Source organism: Mugil cephalus, chromosome 3, assembly GCF_022458985.1.
Source record: "Mugil cephalus isolate CIBA_MC_2020 chromosome 3, CIBA_Mcephalus_1.1, whole genome shotgun sequence".
NCBI classification, from domain to species: domain Eukaryota; kingdom Metazoa; phylum Chordata; class Actinopteri; order Mugiliformes; family Mugilidae; genus Mugil; species Mugil cephalus.
The window spans coordinates 13282968-13307976 of NC_061772.1; the positions used below are offsets into that span (position 1 = coordinate 13282968).

Consider the following 25009-nt stretch of genomic DNA (forward strand, 5'->3'; position numbering starts at 1 on the left):
GATAGCACCATCTAATCTGCACCAGAAGTAGCGCGCACATTACTTATGAAATTAAAAAAGCTGAACTATTTTCCATCTTGTTGTTGTTTGAAATGCCGGTCTACCGCATGAATGACTCTTGTTTATTATATGACGTAATAGGTCAACCAGAAAAGGGGCCGTATTAACCTGCTGAAAAGATACATATCGCCACCTAGTGTGGAGGAGGAGGACATGTTCCTGTCAGTTATTCGATTTTCTCTGTTGCATGTAACCTGGGACAAGGACCACATTCAGAAAGTCAAATTTCAAGAATAGCTCGATATAAGCTGTACTTGTAAATGCACTGAGTGAAGTTGGCCTTTGATGTTCATTCATTCATTCATTCATAGATTTTCTGCTTTTCCCCTTGAGGGTTGTGGAGCCTATTCCAGCTGTCACTGGGCGAAAGGGGGGACACACCCTGGACAGTTCCCTTTGACATATTGAATAAAACATGTCATCCCTTCATCACTGCGTTGTATTAGATATTTATGTTAATTTTTGTCATAATAAGCATATGACATGTTGAGTTAAGATCAAAAATGTGATACAATACTCTTTTCTCCTACATTTCAGTTCATCACCAGCTATGGGTGACATAAAGAAACACTCAGTAGACTGTTTAGAAAAAATCCCTCTCTCTCTAAAGGCCCAAAAGAAGTCAGAGTGTAGCACCAGCTTAAGAACTAACCGAATGTGTGGGTTCAGAATAAAAATAAGGACTTTACAAAGGTCTGGTGCTTTCATCTGTGATGTCTGAGCCAGACGTAATCGACTGTAATGAGTGGAGGAATCCATGTAAATCAATTAAAGGGGCAAAACAAAAGCACAGTGTGTGTATGTGTGTGTGTGTGTTCATGCAAGCTAGACACACATCTGTGCGCTCACCTGAAACACCACTCGTGATTTCTCCAGCAGATATGTTCTCATGTTGGCACCGATGATGCGGAAGCGGTTGTCGAAGCCGATTTCGATGTATTTGCCAAAACGACTGCTGTTGTCGTTCCTGGTGGTCTTTGCATTTCCAATGGCCTGTTGGACAGAGGAGAGACACGTGTTAACAGGTACAATGTGGCCAGAGAACGACCATTGATTCGTTTTTATGGAGTCAACAAAGCACCGGTCACGAAAATGAAAATTACTCTTTAACAACGCTTTGATATAGTCGTGCACCATTTGGGGAAACAGACTTTGTAGTTTCTTGGGGAAAATGAAATGACTGATATTGCTCTCAAGTCTTTGCAGCACATATGAAACTAAAGCCTGAACTAGTTTAATTTGTTCTGAAGAAGATACGTACTGCAAGGAAGTCACTGCTCCCAGCCAAGAAATATCCCGGCAGATATACGCCCTAAAACCACAATTACTGAGCTTGATCTACTGGTACGTAGTCAGGTTGTGTCACCTTCTGCCACGGCTAGGTTGGCTGTTTTCAGTCTTTATGCTGAACAGTGATAACCTTGTGCTACGGACAGCTTCATATTTACCATACAAACATGAAGGGGACATAAACTTCCTCATTCATTGAACTTTCTTATTCAACTGTACAAGAAAAAATGTTTTCTACAAACTTTTCAACAAGTCAAAACCTCTCAACGTATCAATAAAGTTAAAGATTGTTAGTGGTTCAACCAGATTCGCAAATCAATAACATGTTTTATAGGATTTGTCATTCCACGCACAAGCTTCCATTTGTTATCGGGTGTTTCCTGCTGAGCTGCTGTGTGTCGGCAGGTAAATCAACAGGAGTCAGCAGCCGTAGTTCAAGACACGGGATTGATAAATGACACAGTGAGGAACTGTCAGGAAACAGGTGGGGCTGCATGCAAGCGTGCACACACACACACACACACACACACGCACGCACGCACGCACGCACGCAGTCAAAGCCACAACCAGAATATTCGAACAGATCTAAATTGTGTGTGAGCACAGAGGGTTCTTGCTTAGTTGTGGCCAAACACAACCTTCTTCGCCGCAGACAAGGAGTCTTTTAGCAGAGCAGATATTCCAATCTCTGCATCAGCTAAACATGAACAAACAGAGTGCACAAACTCTCTCCTGATATCTCTCTCTCTCACACACACACACACACACACACACACACACACACACATGCGCACACAGGTTTTGTGAAATAGGAAAGGCTGATGCAACCCTCTGCCTCCTTAGAGACTGAAGTGACATCACTGCTACGCAAGAAGAAAGCTTTCCATTCATTCTGTGTGCTTGTGCTTGAGTAAGTAGGAAAAGACGATAAGGGTGGGGGAGACGGCATATGGGGAGAGGAGGGGAGAAGAGAGGAGAGGGGTCCGTGCTATTTACAAATCAATTAAACTGCTGGTTAAATGGTCCAAACAAGCGTCCATACACTAACTGCCAAGCAAAATTGACACACACTCTGAGAGAAACAGAGCTTCTTTTCAGTATCTGCAGACTCTGAATGTCAGCAGGAAGCAGCCTTTAGATAAGTCTGAACGTCATGGCCCTCACCTCCATGATGGGGTTGGAAGCCAGGACTTTCTCCTCCACGTTGGCCTCGCTGGCGGAGCCACTGACCGTAGCAAAGTATCTCATGGCGTATTTGGCTGATACCGTTTTTCCTGCTCCGGACTCACCGCTCACGATGATCGACTGGTTTCTCTCATCCCTGGCAGATAAAATAAAAATAACACAGGTTTCTATGTCATGAATAACTGTGCCAGTGGAGTCCAGAACTAAATGCAAGATATAAAATTGAAGGCATGTGGATTGAGATGCTAACTAAAGCTAACATTTTTTAGGTGGATGGGTGTTTCAGCTTTAAATAATTCACACATAAGGTGGCTCATTATAGCCATAGGAATCAGTCACATATAGTTCAATCAGTAGAGTGTGATACAGACAATGCCACATGGGAAGTGTCATATATTGTCATCTACTGGTATTTTGACTGCCTGCAGACAGAACAGGTGTTAACACACCTCCTAACCCGCTCCGTTCCTTTGCATGCTCTACAGTCTCTGCAGGTTACTCTCCTCATTATAGTCACGAGACATGATCCTCAGGCAAAGCTTCCTCCTTTATTCCTTTATTGTCTGGAGCTGCTGCAGTTGTGCTATTTAACATACGGTACATGAAGTAAATACACAGAAGTGTTGTGTCACAACTGCTTGATGAAAGGTCTTGTACGTAGATTATTCCACATGATCTTCTGTTCATAAATCATAAAATCAGTTTTCAACTGCTCTGCGATCAATTTGTTTAGTTAGGGTCACGTGTGTCCTGTCATAGAAGTCACAAATAAAACTGAGATCAGAAGATCGTAGACGGAGTTTAATTTTTTTTAATTTATTTAGATCCTTAGATCCTTTATTTAGATCAAAATATATTGAGTTTATAATTAGAGTAACACCAGTTTAAACCACACGTTTGCATATTTCGACTAAAGACCTACAATAAACAATACAAACTACAAGAAAAAGATAGAATCACAAGGACACTCCACCAAACCAGTAAATAGTTAATAGTTATTAACAAACATTCAATAGAGGCTGTATGAAACTCAGACCATGACGACGTGCATGTCTCAGAGTCAGTGAGGTTTATTTTAAGCTAACATAGTGAGACCAGCTCCAGAAGATTCAGGTCATTTTACAAATGAATTCAGGTACAAAGAGGAGAATACTTAAATTAACTTATTCCCTATTTAGTGAATACATACGTTACCAGTCAAAAGTTTGGACACACGTTCTCATTCAATACAACGAGAAGACGTGTCCAAACTTTTGACTGATAGTGTATGTGACAGTAGGAGTAGGAGTGAAGACAATAACTTGCATTATTTTGAAGGATGTATTTCAACAGGTGAGGTGGAAGTAGAACAAGTAAATAAGAATATACCAAACACTAAGTTAAATGGACAAGTCAGACCATTTAAATCCTTTAAGAGTGCAACTTTATACTGACACGGCTCCTTCCCTGAGTGAGATCTGACTAAATTTATAGGGTGCTATTAGTGTACAGTATGTTTGTGTGTCAGTGTGTTGATCATGTACACTCCCAGAGGGAAGACCGACAAGATCGCCTGGTTGGATCCTGCAGAGAGTGCGTCGTCGTCGTGTGTGTGTGATTAAAAGAGACAGAGAGGGAGACATTGAGACCACCGTGGCGCTATTTCTGGTTCTGACCTACAAACCCTGCAGAGAGGAGGAGGAGGACTGAGCAACAAGGAGACCTGAGCCAAGGCTGCTGAGGGAACGCGCACGCACACAAACCTGGCCATCTGCTTATAAGCCTCCTCTGCCACGGCGAAAATGTGCGGGTCCATGTCTCCCATGTTCTGGCCGCTGTAGGCGTTGATGATGTCTGAGCCATAGATGGGCAGCGTCTCATAAGGGTTGATGGCCACAAGCACGATTCCTACGGAACAGAGGAAACATTAGTTCATCTGCAGCTTGGGCGCAGTACTCGGTGTACGTCACGAGCTCAGGAACACACTGAACAAAGTGATACTATATCTGAATTCCTACTTTAGGACAATAGTAAAGGATTTGATTCAACGGTTAATAGGTGTTTTATCAGAGAGGGTAAACACAGCACAGAGTATTTAAAATGTCAAATGGAGGCGATAAGCAAAGCGCGACTTATAGTTTAAACACAAATGAGACTATTGAAGGTCACACATGGTTGAATCGCGCCCTGATCAGCAATAAGCTGAAGACTGAGGTATAAATATGAGAATCCCCTCAGATCAGTGGTTCCTTTGAATATCAGCATACATTTTACCAGATGCTTGATAACGACATCAACTTATTCAAAGCACCCTCCTACCGCAATATGTGTAGATAAGTTTGGAGTCGATGAAGCGGACTTTGAGGTTGTGCAGCACGGCCGGCTCGTGGAGGTAGCTGAGCGCTGTGAGGTCGTTCTCGCCCACCAGGATGTCAGGGTTTCGCAGGTAAGGCAGGTTCTTCGTCTTGGGGTCCAGCTTATGCTCAATGTTCTGAAGAAAAATGAGTTAAAAACAGTTCTGACGTCAGGACAGAGTTGATTGTTTTATGCAAAGCATGAAAACCAAAAATAAAAAAAAGGGCTGAGATTTAAAACCACAAAGTAAAATATAGAAAGAGAAATTTCTTCTAAGAATCCTCAACCCTCTAAACACTAAAAACCAGCCTCAGTGAGGTGAGACTTACCAATGACCCAAGACCCACATATTCTACAGGCTTCAAATGTTCACTTTTATTTAATGTGGTCACCAACACCTGTCAAGTATTTTCTGTGGCCATGATAAAAACAACACTACCCATAATGTCGAGAATTCTTCATCAACACACTTATATATATATATGTTCTGTTTACAATCAACAAATGATAAAATTAAAGTCTTCTATCCCAAACATTCATTTTAATCCTGTGATACAATCAGCTATTATTTCTTCTCTCCTTTGTTTGTTTGGCTGTTACAGTTTTCTAGTTCTGGCCTTCGCTGGCTGAATAATAGTTGAGATCTCTTCCTATAAATAATCAATAACGGACGTCTAGACCAACTAACAGTACTTCATACATACCGTACATGCTCAAAAATGTCATGAGACAGACTAATGACTTTCTCTAGCTCCACAGTTTACCCACCAATCATTTGAAGCTGTTTCTGTGTGGAAGCTTCAGCTCATACGCTTCATGCACATTTCACCCTCACAGTTTACAGTCTCCTTGTAAATGGATCTGCTTCTCTCTCAGATGCTTGTTTGATAAGTGTGTTTGCAAGAGGAGGAAGTATCATGAAACATGGGGAATTAATCATACAAGCTGACCGACTAATTAAGTGTGCAACTATATTATCTGATCCCATGAGCTTCCTTTTTTTTTTTTTCTCTGTCAAGGCTGAATAAATGCATCTACAGGTTACACACTGACTATGTATAAATACCACATACAAATCCACTTCAAAGAAACCAGCCATTTAAATGTTTTTTTGTTTCACAAAATATATTTAGACCCCATGTAATATATATGTGATATTTAGCTACAAAACCTGGGCAGGATTTCCTCTCAAAAATCTGTCAAATATTTTTGAATTAAGCACCCAATCAGCAGATGGAGTAAGAAAAAAAAAAACTCTTCGATGGTAGCACCAGTGCTAACATTCACATACAATCACATAAATCACTTGGGGCGGTTTGGGAAATGGCTTCACTGCTAACATGACTTCAACTACATGAGTGCTTGTTGTGTTGCCTGCTAGAAGTTAAAACGTGTGCCGGTAGCAGTTCGTTTTCCAAGCAAACAAATTAAATGTACTGCCTTTAAAATCATCCGCTGGGCGTCTCTGCACGCAGGCCTCATCTGTGGAGAGCGCTAATGGTAAAACCAATAACCGCTAATGAGATGCAGCGGAAGTGGAGCGAGTGTGGCGGCGAAAGCAAGAAAAAAAGACGAGACCAAAAAAACTCCTACTGATGCTCATCCTCACCGTTCCATCCTCCAGCATGAGCTGCAGGGAGGCATCGCCACTTTTGTAGTCCTTGGTCAGCTCAGCAGACTTCCACACCTCCTCTGCATCGGGGATCCACACCCGAGCACACTGAGAGACACAAGGAATAAAATGGAATTAGACAGGACGCGATATAGAAGTGAAGGAATCTGAGTTCTCTTCATCGGATGAAGCATCGTTGAGTTCATCTTAAAATGTGCATTTGTTATTACTGTTCTTTACCATGACTTTTACTGTGCATGCAAGAACAAAAATACATACATATATATATAAAAGTTCAACTTTTGGACCAAATTTATGTTGTGATGTGATAAAACCACTTAATCTGCTGCATCTCTGTTCACCTATAGAAGGAGTGGAGTCATACTTTCTGCCACCAGTTAAAACAGCATGACCTGAGAGAAAACACTGGCCTCTGTGTTTTCACAGCCTCATTATTGTCGATAAAGTTGTGGGCACAAAGTATTGTGAATGAATAGTAGCTCTTAATGACAGGAGAATGCAGCTGTGGTTAATATGTGGTCAGACCTCAGAATTCACACACAAACTCACACTCACACACACACACACACACACACACACACACACACACACACACACACACACACACACACACACAGACATCACTATAGAAAAGGGGGAAGGCCTTTCAGACTTGTGACTGGAGGCTGATCACAGGCATGTGGAAAAACAGTGATGAACGCAGCCGGTCACATGGCGGAGGAATCCGGCTCACTACTGTAGACGCATGTACGAGCGCCCTTGGCCGCAGGCCGAACAGGACAGGAGTTCACACCGTGAGTACACATGACATCACACGACCGGGAAGAGATTTGAGGCGAGGACTGATTTTAGCGCATTTACTGTATGTGTCCATTACCGTTCAGGATCCATCAACACTGCTGATAAACGGATCATGAACATATGAATAAATAAACCATTGATTAGCCGTTTATTTTTCATTTTTAAATCCTAATTAACTGGATTACTAATACAGACGTGGCCTCTTGATCAGGAGCGACCGGAAGCACATGACGATGAGCACCGAGAGACTTTGTGGAATCTCACCGACGATTTCACGGCTTCTTTTGACTTCGTTACGTAAACTGCCGATGAAAATTTCACAGAGGCGAGGGGCAGAGAAAGGCCTCATTGTAGACAGGCACAACGGAGGAAAACTGGTTAATTTCGTCAGCTGCTTCGCTACCGATCATCTGAATCATGACATCATGGTCACACAAACCCTCGCCCTCCCTCCATCTGTCTGGCTCTTAAGAGTAACAAGGGGAGTGGCACGAAATGGAGGCAGAGAAACTGGTGAGTCTGTCGATAACATATAGAGCCAACTGGTGATTACGTTATATTTAAACCAGTATTCAAGTATTTTTCTTTAAAGACTCAAGGTTGTGTTCTTTGTCTAATCCTTTGTTCTCTCTCCACCCATACAGACACACCAAACAATGTGATGAGCGTGGTCGAGCAGTCAAGGTTTTCCATTTTAAGTAAATAATATAACAGCTGAGGGATAGGTAAGGTGTGCGAAAACTATGTGGATACCATCGTATTTAGATTGAGGAAGTGGTAATGTGCTTACAACAGGTGTGAGAGACGAGGAAGTGGAGTGGAGTGAACTTTAAGGTACATAAAAAGATAAAAATTGTATCGGCTGCAAAACATGTTTGAGGAGGATCCTCAACAACTCACAAAACCAACAACCAATAAACACTAAAGAAGAAGAAGATAAGCCGTAGTGACGGGTTTGGGTCCCTGGGCTGATAGAAGCGTTCCAGGTGGAAAACATCTGGATATTTTAAACGGTCTGACCTAGCCAACTGCTGTATGAGGACATTCAGCTTATAAAAAGACATGAAGATGATCTGGATTGGCACATACTAGTTGGGTCTGAATATGTAGCTCGTATCGCTCACCAGTGGACACTTGAGGAAAAGATGTTCTCTGCTCTGGCTACAGTTTAGGAGTTCACCAAAGGAGGGATCTCCTCTCACCCAAAGAAGCAGAAGTCAACCCTAGTCACAGCTGCCGAAACACAACTATACTGCACCAGAGGTAGACTAAAGGGTTTATATGCATAAATTTAAGTCAAAAAATGGCAATAAAATAGCAGCTAAAAGACATCTTCATGAACTACTGCTCTACAGACTTAAACCGACTTTAATCAGGCACAGGGGAAATTTCTTGGTCATAGTAGCTTAGCTCAAGCTCAGATCAATTAAATTCAGATTCCTTCATTTATTTGAGAATAAATCTCTCTTGAACAAACAGCAGCGTACTGAACAATTTAAACAACACTGACAAGTTAATGGTCAATAACAATTAATCCAAAGAGCAGTTCATTTATATGTTGGGATGAAATCTGATCAATGTTGCCAGAGAAACACATCATGGCTGTGTCTCCCACAGGTGAGCACAGCAGATATTTCATCTATCACTGGCAAAAATCAAGATTTAGCAAATGTCAGGTCATAAGGTGCATCCTGATTTAACATCCTGCACTAAATCTTTGCTTCATGAAGGTTATAGTATTCAGGATTTATTTCAAATAACACGAAATCCTGCAGGGATTTAGTGCAGGACTGTTATTTGTTTCCTCTTGTGTATGAACTGGCAAGCGAGCGTGTGCTGCTTATGTCAAACCTCGTTGAAGCCAATGGGTGAAATCCAAATGTTTTCTTGATAACTGTAAAGAAATGTTAAAACGTTTGTGCTTGGTGACATTATGCATTGAGTCGTTCGTTTGAATGTTTCATTTACTGCAACAAATGCACAGCACAAGCTTTACGTTCGTAATTATAGGTAAACAAAGCAGAGGACCCTCCCAGCAGCTAGCCTCCTAGCAACGGAAAGACAGGGAGGAGAGGAGAGAGGAGGATGGAGGCTAAAAATAGAACAGTGAGTTTTGAGCAGTATCACACCTCACAGAGGCTTCGCTGCACTATTGAGCACACTTCCTCATCATCACCATCACCATCACAAACACGCACTCATTTCACACGTCACTAGGTGTAAAGCACGATTATCCTGATTTAGTTAACGCTGAAATATGTTCAACCAATTTGCACGTCTTCCTGCTTCCTCCCCCTCCAAGGACAACACACAACACACACACACAAAGATCCATACACCGAGTAGGGGACAAAAACACAGGGCGCACAAAAGTGCAGCTTCAAGGGCAATGAATCATATTTATAGACCAACAAATTCCCCTGGAGGAAAAAATAAATAAAAAAAGAGGAGAGACAAAGGTTGAAACTTGACCACACACACACACACAGACCGACAGACATTTACATGTTTCAAGGACGTCATCATCCACACTGAAACCCAAGCTGGAGGAGAGCACCGTCTAAAAGCTGGAGACAGTGTGCGATGAGTCAGACTGCAGCCACTCGGTCTGCCTTAAGGAGGATGGATGAATGGATGGATGGATGGATGAAGGATTGTTAAAGGACGCCGTGTTTTCGAAAAAGGAGATCAATGCGCATGTGACATCAGAAATTACATGACTTAAAGGCCTTTGCTTCGAGGCTCCTCCACTACGATGCATTTTGCTCGGTTTGAATGTGTGCAGGCCCCAAGAGTACACCAACATGAAGCTACTGGGATTACAATATGAACAAAATGCAATACCTACTCCCCTCTACATACCAACAGATGCTCTTATATTAAATAAGTGGCATACTCACTTTATTCAGTATCGTTAATCCACTTTTAGTCTTACTTCTCTTTCATTTCAAGAGAAAGCAGCAAAGAGCCACTCAAGCCTCTTCTGATTTGGTTGCTGAACTAATTTAAAAGAGTTTAAGGTTCGAGAGATTAAAAAAAACTCGGGCACAGCAGCAAAAACACATCATTACCTAATTTTCTCATGGTGCATCAAGAATGGGACTACTGTCCCTGGTCCCGTAAACGCCTAGCGCTGCTTTCAAATGGGGTCGTGTCCATATGAAAGGATCCCTCTGAAGGTATTCATGACCTCATAAGTGGTTGTAATTTTGTGATATAAAGGAAATTGTTGATATTCCCAATAGTCTTGTCCTTTATGTTTCCTACATTCAGTTATTCGCTTGCTAAACTGTTCCTTAGTGGCTTCTAGGTGCCTACATTCATGTAGCAGTGAAGTCCTCATGTCCTACAGCTGATGTTACCACCAAGAACTTTCTCAACACAACGTAACCTTGATTAGCTTGATTTCGGTAATTAAGTTATGATGTTAAACTTGCCACATAGTGTTTTTGACAAATTGTAGTACATAAAAAACCGACAATTCTCCATCCAAAGCCCAGAATCATTATCATCATCATCACAGTTTAAACAACAGCAGCACCAGTTAGCGAGCAGCTAGCTCAGCCACGCTACACTACAGATCACCACATCAAGTCCATACTTTCAGTAGCTGCCAGCAGGTGAGTTAACAACAGGAAGAGGTTTCTCTACGCTGCTACAACACTGGGCTGATGCTAATCCTGATTTAACTGAAACAAAAGATCAAGACCCGATTAGTTTAACTGAGGGTTTAACACCGGCTAATCTTATTCCAGTCAACTACACCACAATTTCATTACACCCACATATGGCTCAAGCTAATCACGGCTCTAACGTGACGAGAAAGGTTTCTGCTTGGACCAGTTCTTGTCCTACATCACTAACGACTTCACGATACGATATGTATCACGATGCTTGAGTCACGATACGATACATTTATATGGCGATATATTGCAATATTCACTGAGAAATTTAAAATGCAGCTTGCACAGAAAAGGTGGTGGTGGAGGTGTGGAAGTCGGTCACGATCAGCCCAAAACATGGGGTTTTCTGTTTCTTTACACTAAGATATTCAAAATCAATATTGTATCGGAAGAAAAAGTATCGCAATATGTTGCCATATCGATATTATTTCCAACCGCTATACATCACAGACAGAAACGTGGAGGCAGAACAATGGGAGCGTCTAAAAGAGACAAAAAGAAAACATTAGTTTGGATGTATTTGAGTTAAACAATTGAATTTGTGCTACAAAAAACTGAATCACAATATAACACCACAGGTTTTCACCCAATTTTTTCACAAAAGCTTTACAGATGCTGTTAATCTGAGGCCCCTCTCACTGTTTCCACTGGTAACACCTCTGGGTTCTGGGTTTGGGGTTATTCCTGCTACTAAGGGACAATGGAGGTTTTCAAAGACTCTGGATTCAGGACATGGGATGTGTTTATCGTATCATATGTGCATGTGTACTTGGGTTGTAGGGCTGCAGCCACATACAGCGTACATACGAAGAGTTTACAAACCAGCTCAAAGTCATCAGCAGATTAGAAAGGCTTCACCCTGCTAATACTGAGCTTTCACTCTTGAACCGGGGGCCCTCTCTCTGCTCTGCTGTGACTCCTCTAAACCTTCCCTGGATTTGCTCCTGCTAATGACTTACTTCTTAACGCAGCGAGGGCCAACACGAACGCTTATCAGAATCATTTCCAATATGAACCGGGTGATTTAGGCGATTTAACCTTGTGGACAACCTTTGCAAAAGAGAACAGAAAATCTCATAATTGTACTTGTATGCGACGCCTGGTCACACAATACACCATCCATCATCTGCGTATCATCTTTCTCCGCCGTATTGTGAAGACGTAAGTAGTCAAGGGACTGAAATAATCTTGTTTTGTTTTTTTTAACTGCACAAGGGAATTAAAAGGAATTTAGACACTGCACATCATAAAAGGGAGTCAAGTGGAAATAGATTAAAACCCTAATACGTTTCACAATACAGACTGGCAGAGGCAACCATCTCCACAGCTGCAGTGGTATGCGCTAAGTGTTTTTGCCCACATATTCTCAGCAAAGCCGTCAATGGAGTCCCAGACTGCAGAGGCCTCATCACATGATACCACTCATGTGAGAATCTGCTGTTTTTCTGCTCAGCTGGGCAGACGCAGCATGACGCCAAGATTTAGGGTTGTCTGCGCTTGTGGAGAGTTTTTAAGGACAGAAACGCGATAGTCTTGATACTCCCAGTGGTCTTCCCTTACCAGAGCATTGGCACAACTAGCGTGCCAATGTCTTAGCGAGTTCCAAAGATCAGAGTCTCTTACTAAGAAGCTGTGACGCTGCTCAGCCACTAATCACATTAGTTTGAGCAGGACTGACTCTTGGAGTAGTGTAGAAGCAGTGTGGTTCACTCCTGGACCTCTGTAAGAGCAGGAGTTGTCCTCCTCAATGTTAACCCCTGATATTATGCAAACAGTTTTTACATTAATGAGCAGAGTATATGCAGACAGGTAAAGGTAAATAAGCTGTGCTAATCTAACCAGCTCACCTAGAATAACTAGGTTTTAGAAAACCATGGAAATAAATCAGAGTGGAACCTGAAGAAAAAGATATATGTGTCTTGTACATCTATCTCTATCACTCAAAGACGACCGGCTGCATCTTCATGAAGCCAGCGAGGCTGTGAGGCCTTGCAACTACAAAAAGTGGGACAAACTAAACTAGTTCCACTGATTTGATTCCATCCGTCTGTAACAAATATGTTGCTGTTATTGAGACATCAAAGCTCAGCGCAAGCTAAAATCTGATTTGTTGCTAATCAGTGGTTATTATGCTCTTGCCGATTTCAGGGACATAAAGATTTGCAAGGGTGTGTCAGGACCCGGGCTCCGTGTTCCACGTTACAAAAGCAAATTCAAGAGCGAAACGAGGACAAAATAACAGCATAAAGGCTAAAAGTAGAAGTTTGTCCTTCAACTCAACTCCAAGTCCAGCTTCTTTGAAAAGTTTTTTTAAGCCTACATATCTACTAAACGCCCACTAACCAATGAATGGAAGGATGAATTTAAAGCTCAAAAGGAAGCAAAAACTTACTTCGACAAACATATACTCCAACTCCCGGTTCATCTTGTCTTCGGAGAAAGCCTCTAGCTCATGCTGCGATTCTGCCTCCAGCCGCACACACGCCGCAAGACCAGACGCTAACTGATCGAGCTCCAGCGCTCGCTGGCGGATGAAACCTTCCCATTGTGGCTGCAGACACAAGCTGCGTTCACCGACGTTCCCCAAACTTCCTCGCCCTGTGACAGATTACTGGCCGTCCCGGCTGTCCGTCAACAAACATCCCTGTTCCTTCATCGATCACATGAGTTGTGCGCTGGGCAGACTCCGAGCCAGAAAACAGGACTTTCTCACAAACCACTGACGAGGCTTGAAACAACAACTGCAGACTGACCGCTCCATAAACAGGCAAAAACTCTTGTTCTAAAGATTATCAGTGTCACGAGAGCGGAACATCTCGGCTTATAGCATTTTTTTTCTTTTCCGTTTGTTTTGTGTAACGTCAACAGTAATTCAATCACCTTCGTTGAAGGGCCTAAACAGAGTTTTTGGTTCTCAGACTTGTCACAGTGATCAACTAAGAAAACAAAACAAAAAAAAAAAGGTGGACTCACTGTATTTTGACCATGAAAAGAAATGACCTAACTCTGTGCATCTATCTTGGTGCGTTGTCTAGACTGCAGTGACTACATGCCAGCGTGTAAACGACATGACTGCACAATTACTTTAACCAGGTTATCTCCGTAATCTCAGGCGCATGCCCTCAATCAGAAATGGGAGAAAAATAAACCAACGACACCAGATAATGTTAAAAACCTGCCACCGGATGCGGTACAGACGATACCTACGGCGAACAGTGGCACGGTTCAGTAACACACGTATTAGCCAAACAGCTCTGTTACATAGATCAAATTGAGTGCTGTGCCTAGAGAATTTTGAATTATACCGTATAACAAACAGCATAAAATTAAACACTAGTTTCCTGGATGTAAGCTAGTTATGAAGCTTAGGGGAACATTCAATAAGGATGATCTCTCCTATCACATTCATTTCCGTTCCTCAGACTGAATCTAGTTATTACTGCCACTGAATTTCCTCATCATCCACTTAAAATCATTGTAAGTCAGTGTGCTTTCAGGGCCAGGTGCTGGCTTATTGAAATAATTGTATCTAGATCTGCACAAAGCTAAAATGAAGAAGTGAAAAAAAAAAATGTAGGAAACGCTAGCTTTGGTCAGGATTTTTGCTGACTTGGATTTCTAAAATAGTTCTTGTGCTCCACCTTGACAAAGACACAGTCCAGGTTCAGTAGAAAAACGACTGCACTGCTTTCTGAAAGGGTCAGACACGCTGAGCTGCTGGTGACACCAAAAACAAGTGACGTAGCCGTTCCTCACTACAATCAGTGTGTGACGCCACGTATAACATATGTTTTCTGAGTATTCGATTCAGTTCTCATTCTGAAAACAGCTTAATACCATATAAACACTGGCACCAATCTGTCTTTTACACTTGTTGAGAAGCTGAGTCCATCAGAGACACCTTAGCTTCCTGCCAGTTTGTTTTTTGAATGATTTCACACATGCAGTAGAGGTAAATGTTTGAGAAAGACTTTAAAAGTCAAAGACTGACACATTTTCATCGCAGAGGTCGGTGATCCATGTGAACCATGTGCTGTAATTAACATCCAGTATGAAGTGTAGACTGATCCTGATTATATAATAATTCCATAGTATATTAATAAATACAGCTTCCTTGCAGTATAATTCCATAAGTGGTTTTATTGTAATACTTCTATTACAAATGGTGGGAAATTATCATCTCAGTGATCTGATCTATTATTACTACTCCTTCCCTCTCCTGTGTTTTCTCAACCTAAACATTCAGTCTTTTCTTTGACTCTTCTCTACTCATGTGTTTTCTTCATCTTGTATCTTCCTTAACTTGCCACACCTGACACAGAAACTCACAGAGACAGAACAAATACATCTCTATATCCTACACAGTAAATCAGCCATGAAACGGGAAACCTGCAGAAGAAAGTTTCTTTCTAGTTTAGGTTCAAAACTGACTGAAGGCATGTGCACTTGTTAGGAAACAAATCCAGTGTGTATTGTTTCAAAAACTCAGGTTGTGTGCGCTCAAACGTCTTTGCAGCTGTGAGTAATCTTCTGACGCTTCCATTTCCCGGAGAACATCCCACCTCTCTTTAAACTTTTCAGTCAGGTTTCATTCATTTCCACCAGCTCTCACTGGATTTGATCAAGACTGGATTAACTTCTTTGGCTGGAGGAACAGACTGATTAAAATCTAATGACCGCCACCTCTGACTCCCCTCTCTTTACGCCAGCGGTCAGGTCGGACAGGGGCCCGATTCTGATGTGTGTTTTGTGCGTATACGCACACAAACCCAGCTCAATAAGCTTCTATAAGAGTGAGTCATACACACAAAGGGCAGAGTGTTTTCCACCCGTGCACCGGAAAAGTAAATCTCAGAGCGCGGTCCAACTTCTAAAACACACGGAGCCATTCAAGACAGGAGCTAAGTTTGGGTTTCCCAGCAGCCACACTGACACCGCATTCACCTGCAATTAAAGCCCCTTAAATAGCCAATAAGAACATTCAGCGGGAAGAGACAGTAAAGTCGGCTGAAAGCCAGGAGAAACAAACCCTGGCTGGCCCGGTCAATATCTGCTGACACCTGGATGGTGGTCGGTTGAAAGTGCAGACTCAGGAGCTATTTATGCCGACACAGTGCATCGAAGTATTCTTGAATGTGAACCAATTAATCTGCCTGTCATTTTATCGAGTTATCACTTTCCTCGGTTGTCTATCGATGCAGCAAGGAAGAGATGTCGTACTTTTATGTCTCAGGACTGCATGTCCTTTTTAAAAGACAGAGGCAAAGCAAAGAAAACACAGAGAAGTGAAAAGGGAAGAGCAGGTGACACATTTCTGTTCTATTGTTACTGTGTACCCGTTGTCTTTAAATAGTTTGTTAAAGAATTCACTAGGGAGAAGTTCAAACTAATTCCTGTTATGGAATATATGGTTAAGGAGAGGACGAGTGAACCAAGATACATGTTGTTTCTGGTTAATTCTCCATCAACACAGAGCTTTCATTGTGTGTTTATCTCCACAGAGGTCGGAGGTCAGTGTCAGCGGCAGAACCAACACCCCGGGAGCCTTCAGGGGCTCGGGCATCTCATCAGAGTCCATTTGCTGACACAGAGTTCAATGCTGTGTCGTCCAAACAGCTCGAGACAGCAGAGGACGCTTCAGAGACCCATTTGAAAGAGGACAACAAACACACCGCGGTTCAGCATGGATGTAAAGGCGAATTTAAGCGGCGAGCGTCATGTTTTCTTTCTGCTGCTGCTCAAGCTGAACACACCAGCTGTCAAAGTAGGGGGGGGATGGGTGACTCATCTTCCTCTCCCTCACCTCCTTCATCCTCCTGCTCCACATTTCTATACAATGACAAACATCCGCGACGCTCACGGCAGCGTGACCTTGTGGGCTCTTTGGGTGTAGCCGGCCCTTCATCACAGCGGCATCACCACATCCCTTCAGAGGGCATCAAATAGCCACACAGCTCCACGGGCCTCTGTGTGTCTGAACACCCCTGGATGCTAAGACGAAGGATGCTAAACCGGCGGAGCTGATCGCAGCATCTCAGCGGTACCCAGCCTCCTCATCCTCCTCCTCCTCCTGGACCGGGCTCACATCCCAAAGACCAAGACTAGCAGCTACACTTAAATAAAGCACCACGAGTGTGAACACACGATTGAGCTGAAGCCAAATGTTGTGCTTTAGAAACACAAAACCCGGAGCCTCCATGATGGCTGGCACCGCCTTTGCATCATCCCATCATCCCAGCCCCCTCCAGCCTCCAGCCTTCAGCAGGGGATGATGGAAAACACGAAGGCCCGGGGAGAGATGATACATACAAATATATTTAGATATTGTCTTGGTTGACATTCAACATAAAATATAATTCACTTTAGTGTGTCAGCCTATTGTGTGCGTTTAATAGAGGACGGAGTGAGAGGAGAAAGACGAGGCTGCTCAGTGTCGCATCTGTTAAAGCTGTCGCTCAGTCAGCTGCAGCACATTCAGCACACATCCACGCATTTATCCACCCAGAACACTGCGATCCACGAGGTTTTAAACCCGTTTTCATTCATTTCAAGCCGCCACAACAAAACCTGCTATTAAAAAAAAAAGAAAAAAGAAAGACGCGTTGTTTCCGGAGCAAAAAAAAACATAAAAAAAAACGTCAGCTTCTTCGTCTGGAGAACACACACACACACACAAACCCCGTGAAGACAGCCACGTTTGCACGCTGAGCTCGCAGCTACACAAAGCTGCCGATAAATGTACACTTTGTTTTTACCTTGGTGAACAGCTCCGACGCTGCCATGACGGTCACTCGCTATGTCCTTTCTCCAATCTGGGCTAAAACTCCGGCAGGTCTCCGCACTGCATGGGACCCGGCGTGTGTTCTCATGTAGCGGGGTGAGGGTCGGGGTTAGGCAGGGTGGGGGGCACAAAGCCTTTTGTCGCTGCAAGGGAGGGGGGTCTCAAACAGAAGATGTGTTTCTCATCGCCATGATAACCTGGAAAGCTCCGGGGCTGCTGAGGTTTCGGTGTCTCACTTTGCATTCTGGGTACGATGGATGAAATGATTCAGCCAAACGGAGAGGGGCTGCGGCAGCGCCCCCTCATGGCCACGGGTCGAAAATACACACACACACTCGCGCGCGCGCGCGCGTGTGTGTGTGTGTGTGAGCCTAACAACGAGGCTAGTGAAAAACGTATATTTCATGTATTTCCTTTGAGAGAGAGGAGTAGTTCGCACACTGAAAAAATGACTTAAACAAAGTCTTCACAAAGGAGTTTCTCATTTCATTTTGGGAGCAAGAGCAGACGTTATTCCCAATGCTTGCAGTGAATCAACCACAGACATGCAATTACTGTTCCTTTGTACAGTAATAATAAAAATTCGCAGTGGTTGTCTACTCTGTCAGCTTCCACTGGGTATTATTTAAATAAGCTGCTTGTTTTAGTTGCAGGCCCCTAGAATCATCATCAGTCACCATCAATTAATACCAGTCTAACTTCCTTGTTTTGTTTTTGTTGTTTGTTTTTTGTTTGTTTGTTTTTTGTGCCAAAGTTCTATAAAATATGGCATCTTTTTGGTAGATCTAGGACAGTGGTTCTCAACTTCGGGACCCACCATCACCTCTTAATGACAAGCTGCGACCCAAATCAAAGAAAATATTCAACTTCTCAAAGATTGAGCAGTTTGAACCTGAGATAATATTATAGAATATTATGGTATGAAAACACACACAAAAAAAAACTAAATATATGTAATGATGCAGCTAAACAGAGAGGGAACTATTCCCCTTCACGCTCAATTACCTGCATTTTAATATATTACAGTATAATACAATGTGGCTCTTAATTTAGTCCATGATTATTTATTGCTGTACCGATTCTATTTTAATTATTTTTTTAAATATTTATTTCATATTTACCACGATTAACCTCACTCTTTCTGTTACTAGCAGCAGGCCTGCCATTACACACAATATGCTGCTTTTGCCCACCCAGCTTTGTGTATTTCTTCTCTTGCGCTTTAATTTTATGTACCGCTCTTCGCCCTCCTAGCTGCCCCTCAGGGGTAAATAAAGTTTTTGGGATTCTGATTTTAATTCAAACCAAAACTCTTCACTTCACTAACTTCATTTTATCTGCTGCGTATTGATCCAACACCTTTCTAACCGTGTCCATGGTTGCAGGTAAGTTGAGGGCCTCTGCGATGGTGTGAGCTTCTTTAACTTCGCTATAAGATGTCCCACCAGGTAAGATGTTCCTGTTCCTGCTTCAAAGCATGAAGAAGCGACACTCGTTTGTGATGCCCTTTACCTCAGCTCTTAAAATTGTCTTGTGAAGTACTTAACAGGTACTTAATTTGAGAGAATGATGTTTAGTTTCCTAATGTTGCTTCAGTTTTGATGGCGTCATGCTTTCCGGTGCCAACACCTGGCTGCACAAACCACACTGAGGTTTTTGTTTGCCTTTGTCCTCAATATAAGAAAATACATATCTCTCACAGTATGTGTCCTATCTATGTTTCACCGCTAAATCAGCATATGTAAACAAACTTTATGTATTTTTCCGACCCATTTTGGGTCGCGACCCACCGATTGAGAATCACTGATCTAGTCTAGCCTAGATATTTTAAGAAATCTAGTCTGTCTGGGTTAGGCTACAGAAATTTATTATCGAAGACAAACATCAGCCGTATCCTACTGTCCATATTATGTGATTAAAGTTTTAAAATAAATAAATAAACCCACTAGTTATTTTATTCAGTGGTATTTTTTGATCATAATTGGTATGTATTGTTTTTGCTAACTGTACTTTATTGAAAATGTGTTTATGTTGGCATAGCAGCCTAAATGAATGACTATACAATACACCAAATAGGCATAACTTTATATTGCTACCTCCTCGATATTATTGTTTTAGTCGTCCTTGTGCCTCCAAGACAGCTGTGACTCATCAGAGAGCGGACGTGGCTGTCCTGTGGCGTTCATGTTTATTTTTCAGTTGTTGCTATATATAAGAAAATAAATAAATAAATGGACCAAGAACCAAAGAATATGCATCAGATTAAGAAAACTCTTTAGGCTATGTGAGTACATGTCCGATTTATTTTTAACCTGCGTTTTTTTTTTTTTTTTTTTTTTTTTTAAAGTAAGTAGTTGTCACCGTTTCGGATGTGTGGTGGTAACTTGTGGGCAAGACCTTTTAACATTTTGAAGATTAGACAGGTACCCATAAAGATTTGATAGCTGTCTAGAACAACAATACTACACTTTTTTAGGACATTAGACTAATGAAAGTGAAGAGGTTTCCTGTCTAAAATTCACATTTACTGAGGAAAAATAAATGGCGGAAAAAAACATGAGTTGAGATTTTAATTTGTCCATGTTTGTTTCCTATTGAGCAAAGTTAAATTTACATAGATTTAAAAGACCTTTGAAAATGTTGCTATGGTGCTGGATTGCCTCTAGATGGGGTTTGAACACATTTTTGTTCACATAACCTCCCAAGACCCTGCGTCCTCATACGGGGACATGAAAACTAACATATTTTGTTATATATTGGTGACTTTATTGTAATAATCAGTGAAATAACCCCAGTGTCCACGCATGAGGACATTTTTTTTTCCAAAAAGTACTTCCTGTTCAAGGTTTTTATAGTTCTTACGTCCTACTAAACACAAATAAAAAGAAATGGAGAAATTTAAAACGCATAGTAGACAAACGCTGACATCCCAGGAGGATAAACTGAATTTACTCATGTTTACTTATAAAGAAAATGGAATGAGTGAAAGTCTGCCCTTAAGGTGTACTGTGCAAAGGTTGTCATTTTCCAAGCAAATAAGAAAATTAATGTTAATAGTTTATATTTTTTCCTAAATAACAATATCAACACACACAACAGTCATTAAACATTTGTGCAAAACTATTTTATTTACAAAACAAAATGGCACAACATGACAGCAGGGCAGCCATATACATGCACAGACCAGAATCTGAATAACTTCATTGATAGTTTGACAGTAGTGCCAGCTTAGATTTACCGAATTATGAGTAAACTGCTCTGATCAAGACCCCGGAGAAGCACTAAAGAGGATCAAAGACAATTTGTAAGATAAAACTACTTCAATTCATGATATTTATTTTATTACACTATTTGTTCCCATGACAATGGGATATTTAAACTTTAAACAATAGTTATGAACTCACATAGCATTCAGGACACAAAGACTAGTCCCCCACTGACAGGAAATTAACTTTAGGTCCTGAACGCCCATCTAGCCCTTTGAGCACGGCGAGTTCCTTCATGACACCTCTGACCCAGGAAACGACTGTGTCGCCCTCTGCGGCTGAAATGGATTGGCACACCGTGAACACAGAGGAAGCTTACAACACAGCAGTTAAAACCTCTGAAGCAGCAATGCCCTCCACCCCTTCAGTCTTGAAAGGAAAACATTTCCCAGGTCTGAGATGTCTTGAACGAACCATCGTCCTTCCAACCAGCGCTTCCGTGCTGTGTCTGAGGTTTTCAGAATCTGCTTGAACGTCTGCTCAGTTTACCGAGTTAAAATCAAGCACAACGAGGTTCATCTTTGGGAGCCGCGCCTCACACACGCAGTTTAATGTGACATGCTGGCCCCACGATCAAAGTGTTATCAGAACTGAATTTGGCTTTTTGGTTGGTTACTATAGTCAGTTAATCGCTCAAGCTTATGGACAGCATAATTTAGAATAAGGGCATACAGCAAAATCTCACAAATCTCATGTAAAACGTTCTTAAAAGCCAACGTCTGCCCCGGTGCTAAACGAAAAGAAATATTTATATATTTATATATATATATACACGCACACACATCCAAAGATGATCCTGAACATCACACTAAAGCCCTCTAACCAACACTCATTTCTTCAGCAAGTACACAGTTGTATCCGCTGTCCGTCTTTTGTACAGAAGCATCACACGCTACTCAACACACTCATACTTGGTTGTCCTGTTTTTCAGTGTATCTTACATGGAAGTAAAGAAAATAAAAAGGAAGGAAGGTGGAAAAGTAAGAGGACGACGACAGAAGGGCAGTCGGTTGTAGTGGGGTTACCAAGGGACAGAGACAGGAGGCAGCAGAGACACTGCCAGATGGAGTTGAAACAAAAATAAGCAGGATTTGAAGGTATCAGCTCACCAGTTCACTGGAGGCTAAGTGTGGGTTCCAGTGGGGTGAGGTGGGGTGTGGGCTGGATGGAGGGGGCAGAGTGGTAGCATGAGGGGTGGGAGAGGTAATGTTACAGCTCTGAGACTTGAGTGGAGTGGATTAGAGCTGGGGTGGGGTGGTGGTGGTGGTGGTGGTGCTGCTGCTGGGCCCGTAAACGCTGTGTGTGCATCAGCCTGCCAGTTTACTGGCCACCAGAGAGGGTTTCCTCTGGGGAAGGTCCTGGGGGGTGGGGATGTGGTCTCCCGTGATCTCGGTCTTCTCCGGCGCAGCTGTCGGCAACTGTTTGTTCTTTATCTTCGCCTTAGCCATGTTGTAGTCGCCCGAGTCAAAGTACTTTTGCTGTGGACAGACATAAGATTCACATTTTCACTTGTTGAAGAGGTGGCACACATGAATAATGAAACCAGTTGGCTTAACTTAATGACGCAGTAGGGGAAAGGAATGCCACAAATTATAATGTTGTTTCTGGGAGCTTGTAGTGCTTTGGGTGCGAGGTTTTAAAGAGGGAGCTATTGTTGGTTTGCCTCATGCATGTCGAGCAGGACACACAGGTAAAACAACTAAAAATACTGCTGTCAAGCTTCTATTATGCAGCTCAAGGATTGACTGTGTGCATAAACACAACAACACATTTATTAAATCTGTAGAAAGGAAGTAACGCCATCAATACTGTTGCCATCTTGTAAGAGTAGTATTGTTTGCGTATTCGGAATAAATAAATTAAAAAAAAAGCAAACAAGGGGGTAAGTTTTGTACGTTTGTCATAAAATATAGGTCATGGTAATCTGACATAGAACTGAAACAAAGGGAAGCTGAACTGAACTCACCCAGTTAAGTGGCTTCTTCTATTCTGACTGGTTAAGAGTTACGGTTTTACATTTGTTTACAATAAAACTCCACATAATATCTTTAAGCACCTCTCTTTAGAAGGAACAATATTTAAGCGATGATCCGTCAGTGTGTCGTGGCAAAGAAAGATAACTGCCTGTTTTCTATTACCTGACCTGCAATAACAGGTTTTACAACATCATAAACTGAACCAAGCTGCGAACTCCCACATGCTGTGGAATCATTCCTGCTATTTTTTATTTTCCTACTGGTCGACTGAGTCGATCCTGGAAAACCAGCAAAAAATGACATGAAAACATTGACATCATCTTTGCAAGTGTTATCTTTTAGTCTGACTGCGCCAATGCAAAATGACAACAGATTCAGTCCTCAAGTGACCCCTGGATGTTTTGCAAACAAACAGGACTCACCCCCTTCTGCAGGCGTTTGCGAAGCAGATCAGAGCCTCCAGGTTTATTTCCTATGTTTGGGTATCTGGCCTTCAGTTTAGCCTCCTCTGCTTTCTCCGGGCTGATCACCTTGTCCTGGACCTCCTGAAAACAAGCAGAAGTATAAGGCACCGCCACACATTGCTCAAAGGCCGCATACTGCACAGCAACAGAGTCTTTCGTGGTGGTGCCTTCAGGGTCTACTGAAAAATGTGTCAGCTGATGGCTCCGCACTGTGCAGATCTGTCAACGCTAGATCATGCGTGAACGACTAAAACCCGAAAAATCTGAACCTAACACGTTAAATGGGTACTGTCAGCTGTTTTAAACCAAATCAGGAAAAGATAAAAGACATTTAAACATTCATATGACCAGGTTAGTGTTTAAGTAAATGTACAAAATCCTGCCAGTGCACGTTAGCATTGGGCTAGGCGAAGCATTAGATTCCCTCACAGAGTAAAGCTAATCGACACTAATCTGCACTAAAGGTTGGGATAAATCGTTAAATGTGGTGTAATTAATGCTCGTCCTATACGTTAGTAAGAGCTGGAACTAACTGTTATAGCTAAGTGTAAATGTAGCAGCACGCTAATCTGCTGAGCTAACAGTGACTCTGATGATTTGAATGTGTGTGAATGTCACGACAGCTGCTAACATTAGCTGCTAACGACTTGACATTCACAACATTATCCGAAACATTCACTTCATTAAAGGCCAACACGATCAAGTCACTGAGTGGTGGCCTTTTGTCCTGAAACTGTGTGACAAGCCACACTAACTGTTAGAACCAGCGCTTAATAGCAGGCCTTGGTTGATGTGTCAACAATAAGGAGCGCGGGTCGGAGGCGCTAAGCTAGTGGAGTTACGCCGCAGCATTAGCTTTTAGCCATTAGCTTCTGCTAAAACGCCGCTCCGTTACCTTCTCGTCCACCGAGGTCTCCTCCGCTGTCTGCGTGTCTTCGTTGTCCCCCGACATCTCTAAATAACCGCGGTCTCAGCCAGCTGGAATCGTGGCCCACAAACCCTCCGCTCCGCTCGGACTTCTTCCGTACCTACACACGAGAGCGACTGCCGCCACCGACCGACCAACCGATCTCTCCCGGAGCCGCTACTACTACGTCACATGCGGAGACACCACGCGCGCTCCCCGTTCGGGCACTCCCGCTGTGCACGCGCACGCGGTTCTGGATTCGGATTGCGTAAAGGTCGAGATCAGCTGTTAGACCCACGTGCAGCAGCGTCACACATACAGATTTCAGTCAATAATCCTCAGGTCTGGATCTGGACGCTGCACCGATTAGTAAATTTATTTTCCTCGTGAGTGTTCTCACCTAACAGAGTCTGTTCTGTCAGTCTAATACATAGTTTTTGCTCAAATTTAGTTTTAGAAGATTTAGTACTTTTGGTTTTAAAATCTAAATATGTGTAATGTAAACATAGTGTTTGTCAAGGTTAAATAAACTCCAAAATGTATTTTGTATTTTGCAGGCTCTAATGACTAGTGTTAGAAGTTGTATTATGTTCATATTGTGAAGTTTAGTCCAGTTTCTAAATCACTGT

General features: G+C 42.4%; 2 protein-coding genes across 7 annotated transcripts in view; both read right to left on the reverse strand.

Moving 5' to 3' along the window:
- myo5aa (myosin VAa) overlaps positions 1–18003 on the reverse strand; it is a 48838-nt gene extending 30835 nt beyond the window's left edge. For 5 of the 6 annotated variants that reach the window (XM_047580043.1, XM_047580038.1, XM_047580040.1 and 2 more), the window contains exons 1-6: positions 13379–13505; positions 6479–6589; positions 4834–5005; positions 4278–4422; positions 2515–2671; positions 910–1053 (exon numbers count right to left, since the gene is read on the reverse strand). In XM_047580043.1, the coding sequence (XP_047435999.1) occupies positions 910–1053; positions 2515–2671; positions 4278–4422; positions 4834–5005; positions 6479–6589; positions 13379–13411 (762 nt within the window). In that variant the 5' untranslated portion in view covers positions 13412–13505. Of the gene's footprint in view, positions 1–909; positions 1054–2514; positions 2672–4277; positions 4423–4833; positions 5006–6478; positions 6590–13378; positions 13506–17741 lie in introns of those variants that run through there. The other variant, XM_047580039.1, reaches the window with a different exon arrangement.
- Positions 18004–20869: 2866 nt separating this feature from the next.
- Positions 20870–24576, reverse strand: LOC125005600 (cAMP-regulated phosphoprotein 19-like). Its single transcript, XM_047581055.1, has 3 exons — positions 24369–24576; positions 23432–23554; positions 20870–22511 (listed from the first exon to the last, which is right to left on the reverse strand). The coding sequence occupies exons 1-3, from the start codon at positions 24423–24425 to the stop codon at positions 22341–22343; spliced, it is 351 nt and encodes a 116-aa protein (XP_047437011.1). The 5' UTR covers positions 24426–24576; the 3' UTR covers positions 20870–22340.
- Between the last annotated feature and the right edge of the window lie 433 nt (positions 24577–25009).